Here is a 19,752-nt window from a genome sequence, read left to right as displayed (position 1 = left end):
CCCACTGATGTCTCTCGTAATGAGTAAGTCTGGCACAGGGGATGCCAGTCTTTCAGGATGCCCTGGGTCTCCCAGCACTCACGGGAGGCTGAGAGCAGAGTGAGCGATATCGGTGGTGCCCACAAAGCTAAGCAACACTCTCTTGGGAACGTGTACAAACCGACAGTGTCCCCAAGTGCATTTTCACCCACCGAGTACTTGCTGCAGATATCCCGCTCAGTAGTGCAATCGACTTCGGCAATCTTGACGTCTGCTAGGCCAGGGAATTCCTTTTTGGAGAGCTCCTCCCAGGTAGGAGCCAGGTTCTTACAGTGGCCACACCTAGATGGAAACAGTGACCACCGTGCTGAGGTCTGGCTCAAAGTCATTATCCTGCCTCCTACCACGTAGCCCTCTCTCCTGAGTGACAGTCCACCCTGGCTGCAAAATCCATAAATATCAAATTCTCCTGTTGGGTGGACATGGACTCTTCCCACTTTAAAAAAGGAATTCAGGGCTGGAGAGATGGTTTAGCAGTTAAGCGCTTGCCTGTGAAGCCTAAGGAACCTGGTTCGAGATTCGATTCCCCAGGACCCACGTTAGCCAGATGCACAAGGGGGTGCATGTGTCTGGAGTTCGTTTGCAGTGGCTGGAGGCCCTGGCACGCCCATTCTCTCTCTATATATATCTGCCTCTTTCTCTCTCTCTCTGTTGCTCTCAAATAAATAAAAATAAGCATTCAAAGTCAAGCCAAAGTAGCCTTCTGCTAGTTTGACAGAAGCAAGCAGGTCTGCAGAGTAGTTTTCCCTCAGAGCTCAGTCCACACTCTCACGGGGAGCAGGCCGGTGCCCGTGTGCTGAGCACAACGGAGTGAGCAGGAAACAGCAGAAACCCCAGCGCCAGCATGGGGCCTGCATCTCCAAACTGCACAACTTCCCAGCTCCCTTGCTACTGGTTCAAACCTTCCCTTCTGCCCTATAAACTTATTTTCTCTCTGGCACTACAGGTGACACGTACAGTTTTAGAGTTTTTAGAAACACATAATTTCAATGGCATTATTGAGTAGCATTTCTGTTATGAAACAGGACCTTGCGAGGTAGCTCACGCTGGTCTTGAACTTAAAGTGCTAGGGTTATCGGCACACATCACCAAACCCAACAGTGTTTGTATTCAAGGACAAATGTGGATGGGGATGCCAGTGTCTTTAATCCCATCCCTTGGGAGCCTGAGGCAGAAGGATCCTCACGTGTTTGAGGCCAGCCTGGACAGTTACAGGGTGAGTTCCAGGTCAGCCTGGACTAGAGTGAGACTTTGCTTCCAACACACAAAACAAAACAAAAAAGGGACAAAAACTGCCCAGCCCAGAGCCATGCCCTCTCAAACTTAATCCCTGCCGTTATGGACGGAGCACTGTGGAGGAAGACAGTGATGAGCAAAGGGCACAGGGTGACCTTCTGTGCCTATTCAGGGAAAGAATGTAACACTCCCCTGCCCCCCACAGTGCTTGTTCAAACGGATTGTGGAGACAGAGTGCCCGTTTTATAGCCAAGGTAACCAAGGACTGAGGGCACAAAGGACACGCAAGGTACATCCGTAAGCCATGGAACCCACTGCCCTCCTGCCAACCAGGCTGTCCTGGTGTCAGATGATTTGTTCAGGTAACCGCGTCACATACTGGATGGCTCTAATGCAACCCTGGGCTCCGAAGGTGCCTCTTAACGTTGCGTGGAGGACGGCGACGCACAGAGCTCCACCACGCGGGCTTGCCAAAGCAAACCCAGCTGTGTGGAAAGTAGCCACACTGAACTTTTCCTATGGCCATCATAATTCACCTCTGTTTTTAAAAACATTATATTTTTACTTATTTGAGAGAGAAAGAGGGAGGGAGGGAAGGGAGAGAGAATGGGCACTCCAGGGCCTCTACCCACTGCAAACGAGCTCCAGACACATGTGCTACCGTGTGCATCTGGCTCATATGGGTCCTGGGGAATCGAACCTGGGTCCTTCAGCTGTGCGGGCAAGCGCCTTAACCACTAAGCCATCTCTCCAGCCCCATTTTTTTTTTCAGAGTAGATTAGACCCTGCTCTATAAATAATGGTAAGTGCCACTGAACTTGAGCACATTTGTCAAATATGGGGCACAATGGCAAGACTTACGACATGACCTGAGTGCAAATGTGATGCCAGCCCAGCGTCCAGTCTGGAAGGCTGTTTACTCACTGGAAAAACACGCCGTGACAAAGGACACACTTACCACGGGGCGTAAAACTTGACGAAGGTCAGTCCCTCTGCGATGGCCTCATCGAAGTTCTTTTCAGTGAGGGCCAGCACAGCGCCCTTCAGGGAGGAAAGTCACAGCGTGAACACACTGACCAGGACAGGGCAGAAGGAGAGCTCTCAGGCTGGAAGAGATGCTTAGTGGCTGGGGACACTTGCTTGCAAAGCCTGACAGCCTGGGTTCAGTTCTCCAGGACCCATGCAAAGCGGGATGCACAAAGTGGCTCATGCCTCTGGAGTCTGTCTGCAGTGGCAGGTTCTGGCGTGCCCATCCTGCCCCCTTTTGCAAATAAATTAAAATATTAAAAGAAGAGATGATTTTTTTTTTGAGGTAGAGTCTCACTCTAACCCAGGCTGACCTGGAATTCAGTATGGAGTCTCAGGGTGGCCTCGAACTCACAATGATCCTCCTACCTCTGCCTGGCCTGTGGTTGTCTTAAACATGCCCCACAGTTACATGCAGTCTGCTACATGCAGGGCAGGGCAGCGGCCTCTCGGGCGGGGAGGGCTCTGCAGGGCCCGGGAGCGGCTGTGAGGAGTGGGCAGGACACTGCCCACGAGCGTCACTCTCCACAGGGCAGGGAGCAGTCTCACACTCCAGATGGGCCTCTCAGCCTGTGTTCTGCCCGCTGCCAGCCAGGGGCTTCTGGTACAGCGCCCATTCCCCAGGGCTTTGCAGTGTGGACCAGTCTACTCGAGGCTTGAGCCTGTGCCCCCCAGCCCTGTAGCCCAAAATGCCGTTGGCAGGCGGCTAGTGCTGGGTCCCAAGCCGCTGTCACCTCCTGTCCCGCCTGCCTGCACACAAACACACAAGGGGCTTGTTTCCACTCACGCCCCAGTGTGAACAATGCGCGTCCATAGCCCCCAGTTTCACACAGTGTGATCTCCACAGCCACGGGACTGTGTTTATCCGCCTTCTCTAATAGTGGACGCGCAGCCCTCTCCTGAGAGTGAGACTGGGCAATGCTTCATGTGACTGGTCAGACCAGGGCTGTGGTGGGACTCCAAGGATGAGCTGGGCCACTGGAGACCACTGCTAGCTTTCTTTATGCCACACTCACTGAGTGGCCCACTAAACAGTAGAGAACTTTATTATACACAGAAGTAGCATGTGATGTCAACAGCCATGGTATGAAATTATACAGTTAGGAATCACCTGTATAGCCTCCATGAAACATGGGCTCCTTCCTCTATGGGCATATGCAGTCTCCGCTCCAGAATCATGGTTTACTTCTTAACCACAGCTTCAGCCTTTAATTAACACCCAAGCTGTCCTTGACCTATAGGAGCGCAACTAAGGAATGGACCCTCCTGGGGGTGAGGAGACCTCTTGCTGTCCCCACCCTGTGGGGAAGAGCGGCTGGTTCCACTGGTTTTTCCAACCCTTAACCACTGAGTTTCTGGAATGATGGCTCCTTGAGCCATGTCCTCTATGCCTGCAGTGAGGGCACAGCTGCCCTGGTCCCAGGGAACAAGAAATGCCCACTATCACTGCCTGTCAGCCACAGAGTCTCACTGTCCAGGTAAGAACGTGACCTGTGAGGAACCAGTGGTGGGAACTGAAGCTCTGATCTTCATGCAGGCGTCCCTTGGTGCCCACAGGGCTCTGGTGCCAGCGAGGCTCCCATACCGCAGCTCGTGGCTACTGAGGTCCCTCATAAGAAACAGCTGAACATACGCATGGGACCCATCCATGTCTTCCCAAATACTACTATTTACATGCCTTCTAGATGACCAGATACCGTGTAAACTCTGTCTAGAGCTGTTTATGGTTTAGGGAATAACAAGGAAAAAAAAAAAACTCAGCATGATCAGTACAGTTACATTTTTGTTGTTGTTGTTTTGCTTTTCAAGGTAAGGTCTCGTTCTAGCCCAGGCTGTACTCAGTTGTGAAAATAACGTACACTAGCCTAAGGGTTAGTAGCTGGGAAATCTACACGCCCGTTTCCTAGAGGAAGCACACAGCAACATTTCTTGACTAAACACGCATGCACGCACACACACAGAAGGCTTCAGTGTCAGATTTCCAAGTAAAGCTGGCAACAGGTGCAGACCTTCCCTGCTCGGTCCAACTGTCCATCGTCTCTCTCACACAAGCCAGAAACCAAACTCATCACCTTCCCTCTGCTCTGCTCCTGACCCATGCTTGGTGCCACCATGCCCAGACATGCCAGAAATCTGAGTCACCTCTGACATCTCTCTCCCTCGCCTCCCCCCCCAAACTGTGCTCGCTGGAGTGGACCGCCCTGCATTCACCCCTTCCTTTGGAGTCTCATGGTCCTGGGGGCCTGGTATCTAGCGTGCCCTCTCTCCCCCCACAGCAGCAGGCCATCTTCGGCAGCTCTGCTCAGGCTGACCAGGGCTCCCGTCAATAGGATGTAGCTTCCACTCCGTGGCTGACAACAGGTACTCACCCGTTAGCCCCCACCTGTCCCGCTGTCTGGCATTGCAGCCCCCCCCCCCCCGTGTGGGCTCTGCTGTGCCTTGAACACTGATTCTCGGGGCCACACCTTAGCTCCAGGGTGCCCCCATCTGGCACACTGTGAGCTGTCTGCTCTGCAAACGCAGCTGTGACTCCACCGACTAGGTGGCTTGCCCAGCCTTCCTCTTGTCATAGGCCCCGTGACACCTGCTCAGAGGTGCTCTCAAAGACCGAGCACAATGGCTCTCGCTAGTTTTGTTTCCTGGCAGCCTACGCCAGTGCCCAAAACTTAACAAGAACTTGATAAATGCAGAACGAATGACCTGGAAATTCTGAGGTCATCTGAATGAATGAAGACAGCACCTCGGGTCACACGAGGCGCCCTAAACAGATGAGATGCTCTGCAGTGTGGCAGCAAGCACCCTTCTGCCGCAGACCGCCCAGGAGCCTTTCCCACATGGTCCACGTCCAATGACACCAGCCAGGGCCTCACAGCAAACTCCGATCTGTCACCTCTAAGCTACTAGGTCCAAAGAGCCAGATCCTGGAGAACCGTGACACCAAACACCGTCTTGAGATTTTCTCATGTCTACTTTGGGTTCTTGAAAGGGGAGTCTCTGCAGACTTGGACCCCTGAAAGCAATAATGACGACTCACCTTGTCACCCGCGGGCTCGGCAGCCAGCACCGGGGCCCCTGACGGCTCGATGGTCTCCGTGGCTCCGGCCTCTGGACCCCGCAGCTGCGACTCCACGTAGTCTCTCAGCGAGTCCAGGTCGCGCTTGCCCTTGTACTGGTCCACCTGTCCGAGACACAGGCAGGTGGCAGGGAGGTGCTGCTGAGGCCCAGCCAGCGCCCTGGTTCACTTCCTTCCCGCTCACTGCCACGCTGCCCGCCCCGGGCCTCACTCAGCTCCGGCTGTGTGGCTGTGTGTCCCCGCAGTGTCCGTCTGCTCCCCCTCCTTCGCCACGAGACGCAGGTCAGCAGCGTCTGGGGTGGGGACAGAGCCCCACCCCGCGGACAGCAAGTACTACGCCCTCTCCAGAAGACCCGGCTGTGACCCCAGCACAGGTGCTCCGCCTGCACACCTGGGTCACTCCCGTGACAACCTGCGACACCGAAATGCCTCAAGGCCGTGTGACAAACGGCACTTTTCCCCGGGAACTCAAGTACGCTCTGGTGGGGAAGGGACACGTGTTCGCCGGCACATACGCTTCCAGTGGACAGCGGCCGTTTGCTGCACCTGCAAACCTCTCAGCGCCTCAGCCACCGTCCCCTGGGACGGACCGTCCCCACACAGGAACTGACCGCGACGTACCTTCTTCCCATCTCTAAACCAGAGCAGAGTTGGATAGCCCCGAACCTGGTTCTCCGAGCAGAGTCCGTAGTGCTGGGTACAGTCAACCTGAAAACAGAGAAGGGAAGGCCCTTACTCAAGGCCCCACCTCGGACACCTCGTACTTAAAAAGGAAACAAAAAAAAAAAGTTTTTTTAAACATCTAGCTTCTATAGCATCCTTAAAAGTAAAATCAGGTGAGCTAGAGGGATGGCTTAGTAGTTATGGTTCCTGCCTGCAAAGACCAAAGACCCAGGTTCAATTCCCCAGTACCCACATAAGCCAGATACTCAAGGTGGCACATGCATCTGGAGCTTGTTTACAGGGGCTAGAGACCTTGGTATGCCCATTTTATCTGCCTTTCTTCTCTCCTCTCTCAAATAAGTCAATAATATAATTTAATATTTAAAAAAACCAGGTGCTTGCTTACAAAGCCTGTTGACCCAGGTTCAATTCCCCAGCACCCATGTAAAGCCAAGTACACAAAGTACTGCATGCATCTGGAGTTCATATACAGTGGCAAAAGCCCTGGCATGCCCACAGTCACTCTGTGTCTGCCTCTTTCTCCCAAATAAATAAATAAACATATTTTTTAAAAATCATGGAGCCTGGTGTGGTGCTTCAGGCCTTTAATCCCAGCACTAGGGAGGCAGAGGTAGGAAGATCACTGTGAGCTGGAGTTTACCCTGAGACTACAGAGTTGAATTCCAGGTCAGCCTGGACTAGGGTGAAACCCTACCTCAAAAAAACAAAAAATAAACAAACAAACAAAAAAATCAAATGGAAGAAAGTAGTCAATTTTTAATAAGTTGGCATATAATAAGCATAGTATTATAAAGATGTTCAAATAAGAGCTTCCTTAATTTAGTATTTTAGTAATTTACCAATAATCACAGCTCTCTTCTTTCCTTCCTTCCCTTTTTTTTGAGCCCAGGGCCCTATACGTATTAGGCAGCATTCACTGCTGAGCTCCATCCCAGCCCCTCTGTAAATAGTTTTAGTTTGGGACAGGGTCTCACTCACTAAGTTGTGCTAGATGGCCCAGACAAACTTGAACTTGTGATCCTCCTGCCTCAACCTCCAAAGGAGTCGTGATTACAGGCCTGAGTTACCAGACTTGACTCAAAGCTTTTGTATTTCATTTAAATCTTTTAAAGATTCTGCTTGCCCGATATTTTCATGAAATATTTTCTAAGTTACTTCCTTATTTTCTATTAGCATTCAAATCAGATGAGCAGGATTAAGCTGCTTTTCACAATGTCAACAAAACCAGGTAAGAGTGTGACAAGCCGCAAGGTTTCAGTGAAAGTCGCTGGTGTGAAAATGAAGTCCAGGAAGCCTCAAGCCAGGGCAGTGAAGAGCACCAACGTCTTCCTGGGCCCAGTCTCACACAGCCCCCAGTGCCCAGGAATGCCACAACAGCCGGCACCCTCTGATGCCCGGTCCTACTCAGAGCCTCTGCTGGATCACCTGGAGCCGACTCTCTTCCCACGAAAGCTCACAAAGCAATTTAAAGAGAAAGGGCTGGAGAGATGGCTTAGCGGTTAAGCGCTTGCCTGTGAAGCCTAAGGACCCAGGTTTGAGGCTCAATTCCCCAGGACCCATGTTAGCCAGATGCACAAGGGGGCGCACGCGTCTGGAGTAGGTTTGCTGTGGCTGGAAGCCCTGGCACGCCCACTCTCCTCTCTCTCTGTCTCTTTCTCTCTCTGTCTGTCACTCTCAAATAAATAAATAAAAATAAAAAATGAATTAAAAAAATAAAAATAAAGAGACAAAGACTGGGGCAAGATAGAATGCAAAAGGTCTAATTACATCACAAAACGTTCAATAAAGTAATCAGAACCTATCATGGAAAGCATGGCAGGCAAAAGCAGAAAACCCATAACGCAATAATTATTGTAATTTACTAAGCATTTGCTCCATCCCAGGGGCCAGGTAAGCAGTGTGTCTTCCTGTCCGCCCATGACTACACACAGTAGATCTGCTGTCCGTTCTGCACGGGGGAAACAGACGTGGAGACGCCTCGGCCCGAGTCAGCCTGCCAGGGCTATCGGACCCCAGGGTTTGCTTTTGACCGTCGTAGAGTCTATCATACCAAGACACAATGCTACTTTGGAGCAAAAATGAGCCCTACGGCCATGTAAAAAACGGGATTTTTCCCTAGAGGAAATCCACATAGGATGTGGGGAGGGGGGTGACTGTCAAAGTCCATGAGTGCCGGGCGTGGTGGAGCATGCCTTGAATCCCAGCACTCGGGAGGCCGAAGTAGGAGGATTCCCGTGAGTGCGAGGCCACCCTGAGACTACAGAGTGAATTCCAGGTCAGCGATGGACCAGGAACTATTCTGAGGATTCTAGAGAATCTGGACACACAGAAGTACTCAGGACATTCTTTCTGGCTTTCTAGGTGAAGAGCTGGAATGGAAGGGGTCTCGGGCAGCAGTGCAGAGCAGGGCTGTAAGGGAGGGTCTGCTGCCAGGCTGGAGCCCAGGGCCCTTTAGGAAAGCGCTCTTGGCTGAGCTCTACAGACACCCAGTGAACACGCTACAAGGCTCTACCCCGTATCTTTGCAGGGCGGGCTCCAGGGCTGCCAATTCAGCATTGGCCGTCTCTTCAAAATAAACAAAGCAGCCAAGCCTGTAATTTATCTCCAGACTGTGGAAAAGCCAGCAGACTTCAAACCAGGCTGCCATCTGCGGAGTTCAAGGAATTGTCAAGTGGCACACTAAATGGAATTAATAAATCAAGCTTGCGACTTTGCACATGGGATGAATAATGGGCTACTCTGCTAATTAATCCGGCCCAAAGCGGTCTATTTCCAGTTTAATAAGGACTTTCACTTACCTTGCCAATCTTGACAGTTTCGGAATGTTCAAGGCCCAGAGCCAGCTGTTCCCAGGTCGGAGCCAGAGCTTTGCAGTGGCCACACCACGGAGCAAAGAACTTGATAAAGTGGTCGCCTGCAGCAGAGAGCGGGCGGGAGAGCGGGGCACTGGGGTTTCGTCACAGCTGGCGGGGTGCAGCGGAAGAATCCCGTCTTTGTTCTCCTGCTTACGAATCTAGACTCCTTCTGAGTCCTTTCAGTGGGAAGAGTGACTTGCCACCGCCTATGTTTGTATCTGAGCTCATTAACAATACTGAAAATCAAATTTGTTATCTTTGAAAGATGAAAGGGAACCACACTTTACTGAGAAAACTGAAATAAAAAGGAAAGAATTGTACGTACATTCACCTGCCTTTTTTATGAACTATAATACTAAGCAAGTGACAAACGCAGGTGGACTTCTGCAGGAAAGAAACGGGAGAAGGGATGCCTGGAGTCGGTGTCCAACAAAGCCTGTGGTGAGCGGCTCACACAGCGGCTCTCAGGGCCACTGCTGTCCTAAACAGCCACAGCAGGCATGTGTCACCAGCATGCCCAAAAACATCAAAATAGGACTACGTCTCCAGATCCAAATAACAATTTATAGGAAGCAAAGGGAAAAAGAGAGAGTGGAAGGAATGAGGGAAATGTTCAAACCCACCACAGGATTCACCAGCCAAGTGTAGGCTGTGGGGATTCGAAAGCCCACCGGCCAGCGCCCAGCAGGTAGAAGGCAGGAGGGTTTGCCGGGAAACTTTAAAAGGACGCGCACAGGAAGATCACTGTGCATGTGAGGCCGGCCTGAGACTACACAGTGAACTCCAGGTTAGCCTAGAGCGAGGCCCTACCTTGTAAAACCAAAACAATAGAACATGCAGATGCTCCTCAACTTACTATGAGGTTACGACCTGATAAACTCACTGTAGGTCAAAAGTGCCCTTAAGGGCCAGAGAGAAGGCTTAGGACCCAGGTTCGATTCCCCCAGGACCCACATAAGTCAGATGCACGAGGTGGTGTGTGTGTCTGGAGTTCGTTTGGAGTGACTGAAGGCCCTGGATTGCCCGCTCATTCTCTCTCTCAAATAAATAAAATGAATTATTTTTTAAAAAACGCATTTAAATTCCAGACGAATCCCACATGTACTGGGAAAACAAATCACTGAACTGAGAAAGTTGGGGACTATCTATATAAAAATGACCGAAGTAAATGACAGAGCTTAAGAATTCACATGTACACAAGAGACCGCAAAGGAAAAGGAGGGGATTTCCACCCGGGGAAAGCGCCTCTTGGGGGAGGAGGAGAGGAGGGAGGCCGGCCATTGAGGACTACGGGGCATACGCAGCTGCAGTTTCTTGAGCTGGCTGTGCTAACAGAAGCTATCTCAGTTCGCTGTGCCCACGTCTGCTTTCTGTAGTGATCTATTCTGCCAGAAAACAGAAGGCTTAGGAAACAGTAAACACTCCACAGCTCACAAGAGTACCTTGTCACTGAAGATTTGGATCTGGGTTCTTGTTCTCTGACCTCAGGCTCATACCAACCTGAAACCCGGCTGTGGCCAGGGCCAGAATGGTCAAGAGATACTGCAAAGTGGTCTGACCTTCCGGCAGGACCCACCACACCAGTGGTCAAGGTGACGGCACTATCACCATGGCAACAGTACATCTGGGGGTGATGCTGAGCTACTTATTCGAAAAAAGTCAGGCCCCCATCTGCAAGGCTGAGACCACGTCTGCACACACAGACACGTGGACCAGTAGCCATGGGCCATGGGGCTGAGGGTACTCCCGGGCAGTGGGCACTTGCAGGGCTGCCTCGTGCCCTCCGGCCTGTGACAACGTGCTGAGGCAGCCCTCTACAGAGAGCCCGTCAGTCTGAACCCACAGTGAACCTCCCACAGGGGCAACACACTGAGGCCCCACCGCGGGAATGACATGACAGCCTGATACAAATGGAAGAAGACTGGGCTGGAGAGATGGCTTAGCGGTTAAGCGCTTGCCTGTGAAGCCTAAGGACCCCGGTTCGAGGCTCGGTTCCCCAGGTCCCACGTTAGCCAGATGCACAGGGGGGCGCACGCGTCTGGAGTTCGTTTGCAGAGGCTGGAAGCCCTGGCTCGCCCATTCTCTCTCTCTCCCTCTATCTGTCTTTCTCTCTGTGTCTGTCGCTCTCAAATAAAAAAAAAAAAAAAAAAAAAAAAAAAACAAATGGAAGAAGACTGAAGACGTGGTGACCGACTGTTGAGCACCAGCAGAGGGGAGGGATCCAGCCGGCCGCATACAGCCTGAGCCCTTCCTCACAACGTCTGCAACCCAGTCTTCCAGGCGGATTTCTCTCTGTGGCAGCACTTGACAGTGGAGCCAGCAAGGAAACGCTTCACTTTCTAGCCAACTTCTGGAACTTGCCCGTGTGTTAACAAAGAGAGTCTTATATATTATTTACAGTGGAGACTGTAGGTAGATCAGTTTGATATTTAGGAAACCAATTCCAAGAAAGTGAGTGCAGAGAACACCTAATTTGATTCACAGGTCGCAACAGCCCCACGAAACTCAATTTAAACAAACAAGACACAGCTGCTTGTGGGCCGGGCGGTGAGAATGTGGCCAGCGCCAGCACAAGCGCGTGCTTCCCACAGGGACCCGGGGCTGCCCGTGCCTCTGGTTGAGGCTTAGGTTGGGGCGGCTACAAGGATAGAAAAGAAGAGACAGGCCAGGCATGGTGGCTCACGCCTTTAATCCCAGCACTCGGGAGGCAGAAGTAGGAAGATTTCTGCGAGTTCAAGGCCACCATGAGAATCCAGAGTGAATTCCAGGTCAGCCTGGACTACAGTGAGACCCTACCTGAAGAAACTCAAAAAAAAAAAAAAGACAGAAAGAAAAAGAAGAGACAGCATGCAAGGACGGGCACAACAATCCTACTGGGTGCTGAAGAGAGAGCCTGAGTGGGGACTAGCTGCTGTCTGAAAGCCCCTGACTGGTAAGTGCAAGAACCCGGCCAGTCCCAGAGCCGTGGTGACCCCATGGCGCAGACCGCCCACTCACCTTGTGAGACATGCAGCTCGAAGTTGGTGGCTGAGAGCTCATACAGGCCCTGCTTGAGTTCGGGAGCTCTGGGGGGTTCTGTCTCTGGCTCTGGTGTCTAACAGGAAGAGACAACAGTCAACAGGCTGGTCTTGGAGGTGGCCTATCTCTGTCCAGAGGCCACCCTCACCTGTCCACCACATATCTGTGAGCAATGCTACTGGGCCAGGGAAGTCAGCATGGGAACTATCATTGTCACATACTCTGGGTGCTTCAGCCCGGGGCCCCTGGCTAGTACTGCCTTATAAAACTAAGGCAGCTGATGATGGCAGACCCCACCCCAAACCCTGTCCTCTTTGGGGGAATGTAATCTGAGATTCCAACAGCAAAAAGAGCTAAGTTCCCAAGGTGGGGGGCACTGGTGCTGCAGACATGGCAGCTCAGCAGTTAAGGCACTTGCTTGCAATGCTTGACAGCGTGGGTTTGATTCCCCAGTACCCACATAAAGCCAGATGCACAAAGTGGAGCATGCATCCGGAGTTTGTTTACAGCAGGAGGCCCCGATCCATTCTCATCCCCCACCCCGCTGTTTTACAAATATATAGGGAGTTGTTTTTGTTTTTTGAGGTAGGGGCTTAGTCCAGCTCAGGCTGACCTGGACTTCACTATGTAGTCTCAGGGTGGACTCAAACTCACGGCGATCCTCCTACCTCTGCCTCCTGAGTGCCAGGATTAAAGGTGTGCGCCACCATGCCCGGCCTAAGTTAATATCTACTTTAAAAGTTCCCGATGGGGGCTGGAGAAATGGCTTAGTGGTTAAGCACTTGCCTGTGAAGCCTAAGGACCCCGGTTCAAGGTTCGATTCCCCAGAACCCATGTTAGCCAGATGCACAAGGGGGTGCACGTGTCTGGAGTTCGTTTGAAGTGGCTGGAGGCCCTGGCGCACCCATTCTCTCTCTCTCTCTCTGCCTCTTTCTCTCTCTGTCTGTTGCTCTCAAATAAATAAATAAAAATAAACAAAAAAACTTTTTCAAGTTCCCGATGGGCTGCTCTGGATGGGCAGTAACTGAAGAACCAGGGACACCGGCAGAAGTGAAACCAACATAGTGAGGGCTGCTGGCAACCCTCGGTTCACACAAGGGGTAGGAGAAACCACCCTCGGTTCACACAAGGGGTAGGAGAAACCACCCTCGGTTCACACAAGGGGTAGGAGAAACCACCAAAGACGGACAGTAAAGAAAAGCAGGTGAGGGGGCTGGAGAGATGGTATAGCAGTGAAGGTGTTTTCCGTGAAGCCTAAGGACCCAGGTTTGATTCCCCAGGACCCACATAAGCCAGATGCACAAGGTGGTGCATGCACCTGGAATTTGTTTGCAGTAGCAAGAGGCCCTGGTGTGCCCATTCTTCTCTCTGTCTCTTCCTCTTCCACTCCCCCCCCCCAAATAAATATTTTTAAAGTAATAAAAAGAAAATAAAAGCAGGTAATGAGAAGGCAGCAAACAGGGGAGCAGGCCTTGTAACTGCGCCGATAAAAGAAGACTCGCATGACCAAGGTTGGGCAGAAACAGGCAAAGGACAGAGCAGCACTTAGAAGATGCTTCTGGGGCTGGGGAGACAGCTCAGCAGTTAAAAGTGCTTGCTTGCAAAGCTTGCTAGCCTGGGTTTGATTCCCCAGTACCCACTTTAGGCCAGATGCACAAAGTAGCACATGTGTCTGAAGTTCATTTGCAATGGTGCATCCATACCCTATATATAGTTAATTAAATAATAATAATAATAAATAATGCTTCTGCCAGGTCAACCCTTATCTGTACTATTGGTGATACATTCCAAGAGCCCTTGCTTAAAGTCACAGAGTGAGCCCTGTGGCTACAACCTAGGACAGTTTAATTTGTAAACTTAGCAATAACTAAAAATAAAGTACAACAATTCATAATATATTCTAATAAAATATATTTACATTTTTTGAATTGTTTCTGGAATGCTCCACTTAACATTTCTGAGCCACAGACCACCGAGAGCAGAAACAAGGGTCAAGAAGACACCAACTATGCTCAGAACTACAGCACCCCTAACCCTGAGTTCCTTGGGTTTCTGAGGTCAGGAACATATATAACCAAGGCCCCCAGAAGTGACTGTCATGAATTCCTTTCTTGCTACAGACACATGGTATAAGTACTCAATTCTCACTGAGCAGTTCAAGTTCAACATGAAACTAAAAAGAATGTTTAGGTCAAGTCACTAAAGGTTTTTAAAGTGCTAACTAACAGTGCAAAGCCACATGGATTTATATTCAGAAAACACATGAAATCCTTTCTGCCATTAGCTTGTCAATACATTCAAGTGCTGGCTGGGCATGGTGGCATACCCACGGTGGCATACACCTATCATCGCAGCTTGGGAGGGTAAGGCAGGAGGGTCAGGAGTTCAAGGCTGGCATGGCCCTGCCTCACAACAACATCAGGTTAAATACCCACACAAGAGGATGACCACGGAAGGCACGTGAAGCCAGCGGTCAGTTCAGATCAGGGGCATTCCTCCAGCGGGACCTACATACATTTCAGCAGTCCACGTTTGCCTATGGCCCCTGCAGGACCCTCTCATGGCAGCGTTCCTCGGCCAACATGGGGAATGGTGGCTTGAACCAGCGCCCCCCATAAACTCATGTGTTCTGAATGCGAAGTCCCCAGCAGATGGCAACCTGGGAACTGGAGTCTCTAGTGGGTGGGCGTTGTTGGGGCGGCTCATGAGTGTTATCACCAGCTTCCTCTTGCCAGTGTTTGGCACAGTGTCCTGGTGCTATTGTCCACCTGATGTGGGCCAGGAGGTGATGCCACCCTCTGCTCATGCCACCACTTTCCCCTGCCATCATGGAGCTTCCCTTTGAGTCTGTAAGCCAAAATATACCCTTCCTTCCACAAGCTCTTTTTGGGTGGGTGTTTTCTGCCAACAACAAGAAGCTGACTGCAACACTGGGCAACCCCACTACCATGGGAACAGAATGGTGTATCACCCGACAGTCTCATGGCTGGGGATGGTGAATGCTGACCTGACTCTGAAGAAATCAGTATGGAGATTTCCATCAAAAGCTAGGAAAAGTGGTCATGCCTTTGAAAAGTTTTCTTTGTGCTTATAGCTTTAATGTCTTGTCTGTATTCTAGAAATATCAAAGGGGGGGTGTTGTTCATTATAAGCATAAACATGCTCCTTTATTCCAAGCAAACTACATGACTACTAATAGAAGAGCCAAATTATGACAAATCCACATAACAATAATAGTAAACATAAAGGATGTGCAAAATCATTCATGAAATTACTGTAATGCTCTAAGGAAAAACAGAGAAGCAAATATAAAAATTGAGGCAGAATGCAAATGATGGTAGATTTTCTTGTCTTTGACTTCAATATCACTAAAACACTAATGGGGGGGGGGGGACCTAGCTGGGTGTGATGGTGCATGTGCATTAATCTCAGCACTTAGGAAGTGGAGGCAGAAGGATCAGAAGTTCAAGACCAGCCTCTGCTGCATAGTGACCTGAAAGCCAGTTTAGACTGAAAAAAGAAAAGTCTAAATTTATTCTCCATGAATATATAAATTGTACATATGAAGTTATATGGCTGTTAAATAGATGAAGGAACTTTTTAAAAGTTTTCCCTTAAAAAATAAATTTGAGGGATGAATAGTTCAGTGGTACACCACATGCTTGTCAGTTCAAAGCCCAGGTTAACCCCTGGCATGGACAAAAAAGCTAAGTTCAAACTGAAAAGAACTTCAGTACAAGTTCTATAGCTCTCATCAAAAACCCTCCCAAGTCTGAAACATTCTGAGTCCAAACAGAAGCCAGAGTGGGAAACTCCACATACTTGACTCCTTGTAACAGGCTGAGGTCAAAAAGCAGGCACGCTAAAAATATTGCACAAAATTACCTCCGAGCTATGCATAAGATGTATGTAACAAACTTATGAAACACAAATGAATTTTATGTTTAGGGTTAAGCCCCATCCCGAAGGCATCTCATTATTTATATGTAAATATCCCAAAATACAAAATGATCTCAAACGTTTTACACCCAAGCATTTGAGAGGAGAATCAATTTACATTCAGCCCACATAAAGTCTGCATACTGGTGGCTGGAGACAGCGCTCATGCACGGGGTGTCTGCCTTGTGTGTTCAAAGCCAGGTTTGAAACCCATGCCTGAAAAAGTGAAAGTGTGCATATTGGAAGTTTTCCACGATACACTGTCACTGCCATTCTTTTTGGTAACTATGTGAGATCACTACTGCTCAAAGACCAACATGATGCGGTGACTGGTTCTGGGGTGGCGAGGGGTGGACCTCATGCAGCCATGCCTCTCCATCGGGAGGGACTCCGGACGTGGTGCCGAGCCAGGCTGACCCACTTCCCGCACGGCCTGCGTTTCCCGAGGAAGGGCCACAGGGAGCAGGCTTCCTGCCACAGCCTGGCAGCTGCCGAAGAAAGCCTGGAGAATCTGAAAGACAGACTTCGCGCACAGTCGACTTTAAAATGTTCCCGGAGGCCGTCAAGTCCTCTTGACAGCTTTTCTCCTGCAGCTAATGCTCATGCCCTTCCCCAGAAGAGCGACTTCAGAGAGGAGCGGTGTGATGATCTCATTGCTGTGAAAGCTCCACCTGCCTTCCCAGCACAGGCGTGCGCACGCACGGAGGCGCGTGGCTAGGGCGGTCTGCGGTCAGCTCAGACTCTGCACCCCGGCCATTCTCTTCAGCCCCCGGCTGGCAAGGCGAGGGGCAGACGCGCTAACGAAGGAGGTGCGTTTCTGAAGACCCGTGACATCTACAGAACAGGGCAGACATGACAACGGGAGAGGCAGAGGTGCAAACCTGCTGGACCACATGAGGCCACAGGTCACTCTGCCATCAGTACACACCTCCCTGACAAAAGAGTAGTGGCCATTACTTGCACACGACAGGGGTCCCGGCAGCCTGCTGAGGCTCAGTCCTGCTTACTGGTCACTGCTCCGGTCCCACCCACACAGCACTGTGAGCCACCAATGCCCTCCCCACCCCCACAGCTCCCGTGGGCCTCGGCGCTCAGCCTCGCCAGAAAGCACCACACGCAGCGGACACTAAGGAACGGCGTGCGGCTGTGATGGCGACTCCCGACATCGGCCAGGCGGTGGAGGGGGGGGGGGTCGTGCTTTGCTTAGCAACATTCTGACAGTCCCCAGACAGTATCACTCACACAGGGTGCTGCAGTCAGGTTCACTGTTCATTGCTGGCAGAAATCACCCAACCAAGAGCAGATTCTGGGAAAAGAGTTTATCTTGGCTTACAGGCTCAGGGGGAAGCTCCACGATGGCAGGGGAAAACTATGGCATGAGCAGAGGGTGGCCATCACCCCCTGGCCAACATAAGGTGCACAATAGCAACAGCTGAGTGTGCCACACACTGGCAAGGGGAAGCTGGCTATCATACCCATAAGCCCGCCACCAGCAACACACTCCCTCCAGGAGGCGTTACTTCCAAAATTTCCATCAGCTGGGAAGCTAGCATTCAGAACACCTAAGTTTATGGGGGACACCTGAATCAAACCACCTACCCCTGGCCCCCATAAACTGATATCCATACATGATGTAAAATACAACACACTCAGTCCAACTTTAAAAGTCCCCATAGTTTTTCTCAATTCCAGTGATGTTCAAACATCCCCATAATCCAAGGTCTTTTAACTGAGCCATAATACCAAAAAATAACCTCAAAAAACACATAATGGCACAGAATAAACATTCATACTGCAATCGATGGCATTGGGCATAGCAAAGAAATACTCAAGAAATACATGATTTAAACAGGGCAAATATCAAACTCTGCAGCTCCAAGTCCAACAACTCTAGTTAGTGACAAGTCTCCCAGTCTGATAACTCTAACCAGCAGCAAGTCTCTGGACTTCTAATTCTGCCCCTCCAGCTAGGCTACTCACAGTCCATCGTTCTTACTGCATTCAGGTCTTTCAACTCTGGCCAGAATAGTCCATCAAGCTGTACTTAGAGCACTGCAAGGCATCTCTTAGGCTAAGGTTCAAATCCTTCCATGTTCCTCTTGAAAATCAACTCCAAAAGGCCAAAGCCACACAGTCAGGTTTCTAACAGCAACCCCACTCCTGGTACCACTTTACTGTTGCAGTCAGGTTCACATTGCTGGTAGAAATCACCCCAACCAAGAGTAGCTTCTGGGAAAAAGGTTCATTTTGGCTTACAGGATCAAGGGAAATCTCCACGATGGCAGGGGAAAACGATGGCATGAGCAGAGGGTGGACATCACCCCCCGGCCAACATAAGGAGGACAATAGCAACAGGAGAGTGTGCCACACACTGGCAAGAGGAAAACTGACTATAACACCCATTAGCCCGCCCCCAACAATACACTCTCTCCAGGAGACATTAATTCCAAAATTTCCATCAGCTGGGAACTTAGCATTCAGAATACCTAAGTTTGTGGAGGACACCTGAATCAAACCACAACACAGGGTGACACGGGAAGACACTAATGTCATTTAGTAAGGGTATGACAAGCCATCCTCAGCAAATCCAGGAGCTGAGACCCAAGCTGTACACGATGTCGGGTGCACGCCCAAGGAGAGGAGTTTGTAGTGGCTAGAGGCTTTGGTGCACCCATACTCACTCTCTTTCACCTAACAATTAGCATAGTTACATATATAAGCATATGTATAATTTTCAAGGTAGGGTCTCACTCAAGCCCAAGCTGACCTAGACTGTGTAGTCTCAGGCTGGCCTCAAACTCACAGCAACCTTCCTACCTGTGCCTCCAAAGTGCTGGGATTAAGAGTGTGCACCACCATGCCTGGCTTTAATGTATTTTTTTAAAAAGCATTTTAAGTGGGCTAGGGAGATGGCTCAGTGGGTAAGAGCACTTGCTGATCAAACAGGGGGATCTAAGTTTGATCCTTAGTACCCACGTGAAAACGCTGGACCTGGCAGCACATGCCTTTAACCTCAGCAGTGAGGGCAGAGACAGGAGGGTGGCTCCAGGGTCAGTGAGACTGTCAGGGAAGCATGCTGGAAGTGACAAGTTACTGCTGGCCAGGCATGGTGGCTCATGCCCGGAGCCCTGGCTCTTGTGAGGACTTCTGCAGGTTCAGAGCCCATCGGTGTTATTCACTGCTATCAGCTTATGTGCTACAGAGCGAGTTTCAGGTCAGCTGGGCTCAAGTGAGACCCCTGCGTCAAAGAAAAAAATTACTCTTATTTAAACTACAAAGAACAGTGACGCTAAAAGCCTGACCCTTGCTTGCAAGCCTGCCAACCTGAGCTGGATCCTTCCCGGCACCCACCTAACAGCCAGATACAAAGTGTGGAACACACGTCGGTGACCCAACACACCTATGGCAATGGGATGTGAGACCAGAACAGAGTGTAAACGTTCTGTTAGCCTACTGGAAAGGCAGCACGTAGCAGGACATTTATAGAAGGGAAAGCTAAGCCAGCGGAAGATGAGTCCAGGGAACCCGGAGAGGAGCTCCCAGAAACAAGTGTGGTGGTGCACGCCCGTTCACTGGCTCACAGGAGGCCTGGGCAGGAGGATCCTGAGGTCAAGGCCAGCCTGGGCTACACAGCTGGAAAAAGGAAAGGCAAGTCATAAGGAAGTGAAATGGTAACTGGAGCCCTCTCTTAGGACACTGGACAAGCCGTGGGGACTTGTCAAAGAACGAGCCTCAGGCCACGACCATCAGCCGATGGCTCACCCACTCCAAGCAGTGCATCAGAGACCGACGGCTGCCTCTTTCCAGGGCACATACCCTGCCCAAGAGCCAAGCGGTGGTACCACGGGCCTTCAAGCTTTAGCTTTCATCAAGAATAATGGT

The 19,752-nt window shown here is 50.6% G+C and overlaps 1 protein-coding gene across 1 annotated transcript in view; it reads right to left on the bottom strand.

The window, feature by feature from the left end:
• Txndc5 (thioredoxin domain containing 5) overlaps positions 1-19,752 on the bottom strand; it is a 33,542-nt gene that overhangs the window by 2,516 nt on the left and 11,274 nt on the right. The window contains exons 5-10 of the mRNA XM_045136373.1: positions 11,911-12,007; positions 8,857-8,972; positions 5,996-6,082; positions 5,336-5,479; positions 2,234-2,316; positions 192-321 (exon numbers count right to left, since the gene is read on the bottom strand). Coding sequence (XP_044992308.1) covers positions 192-321; positions 2,234-2,316; positions 5,336-5,479; positions 5,996-6,082; positions 8,857-8,972; positions 11,911-12,007 — 657 coding nt within the window. The remainder of the gene's footprint in view (positions 1-191; positions 322-2,233; positions 2,317-5,335; positions 5,480-5,995; positions 6,083-8,856; positions 8,973-11,910; positions 12,008-19,752) is intronic.

Source organism: Jaculus jaculus, chromosome 17, assembly GCF_020740685.1.
Source record: "Jaculus jaculus isolate mJacJac1 chromosome 17, mJacJac1.mat.Y.cur, whole genome shotgun sequence".
NCBI lineage: Eukaryota > Metazoa > Chordata > Mammalia > Rodentia > Dipodidae > Jaculus > Jaculus jaculus.
The sequence above is the reverse complement of the archived record's forward strand: the minus strand, read 5'-3'. Positions and strand labels throughout refer to the sequence as shown.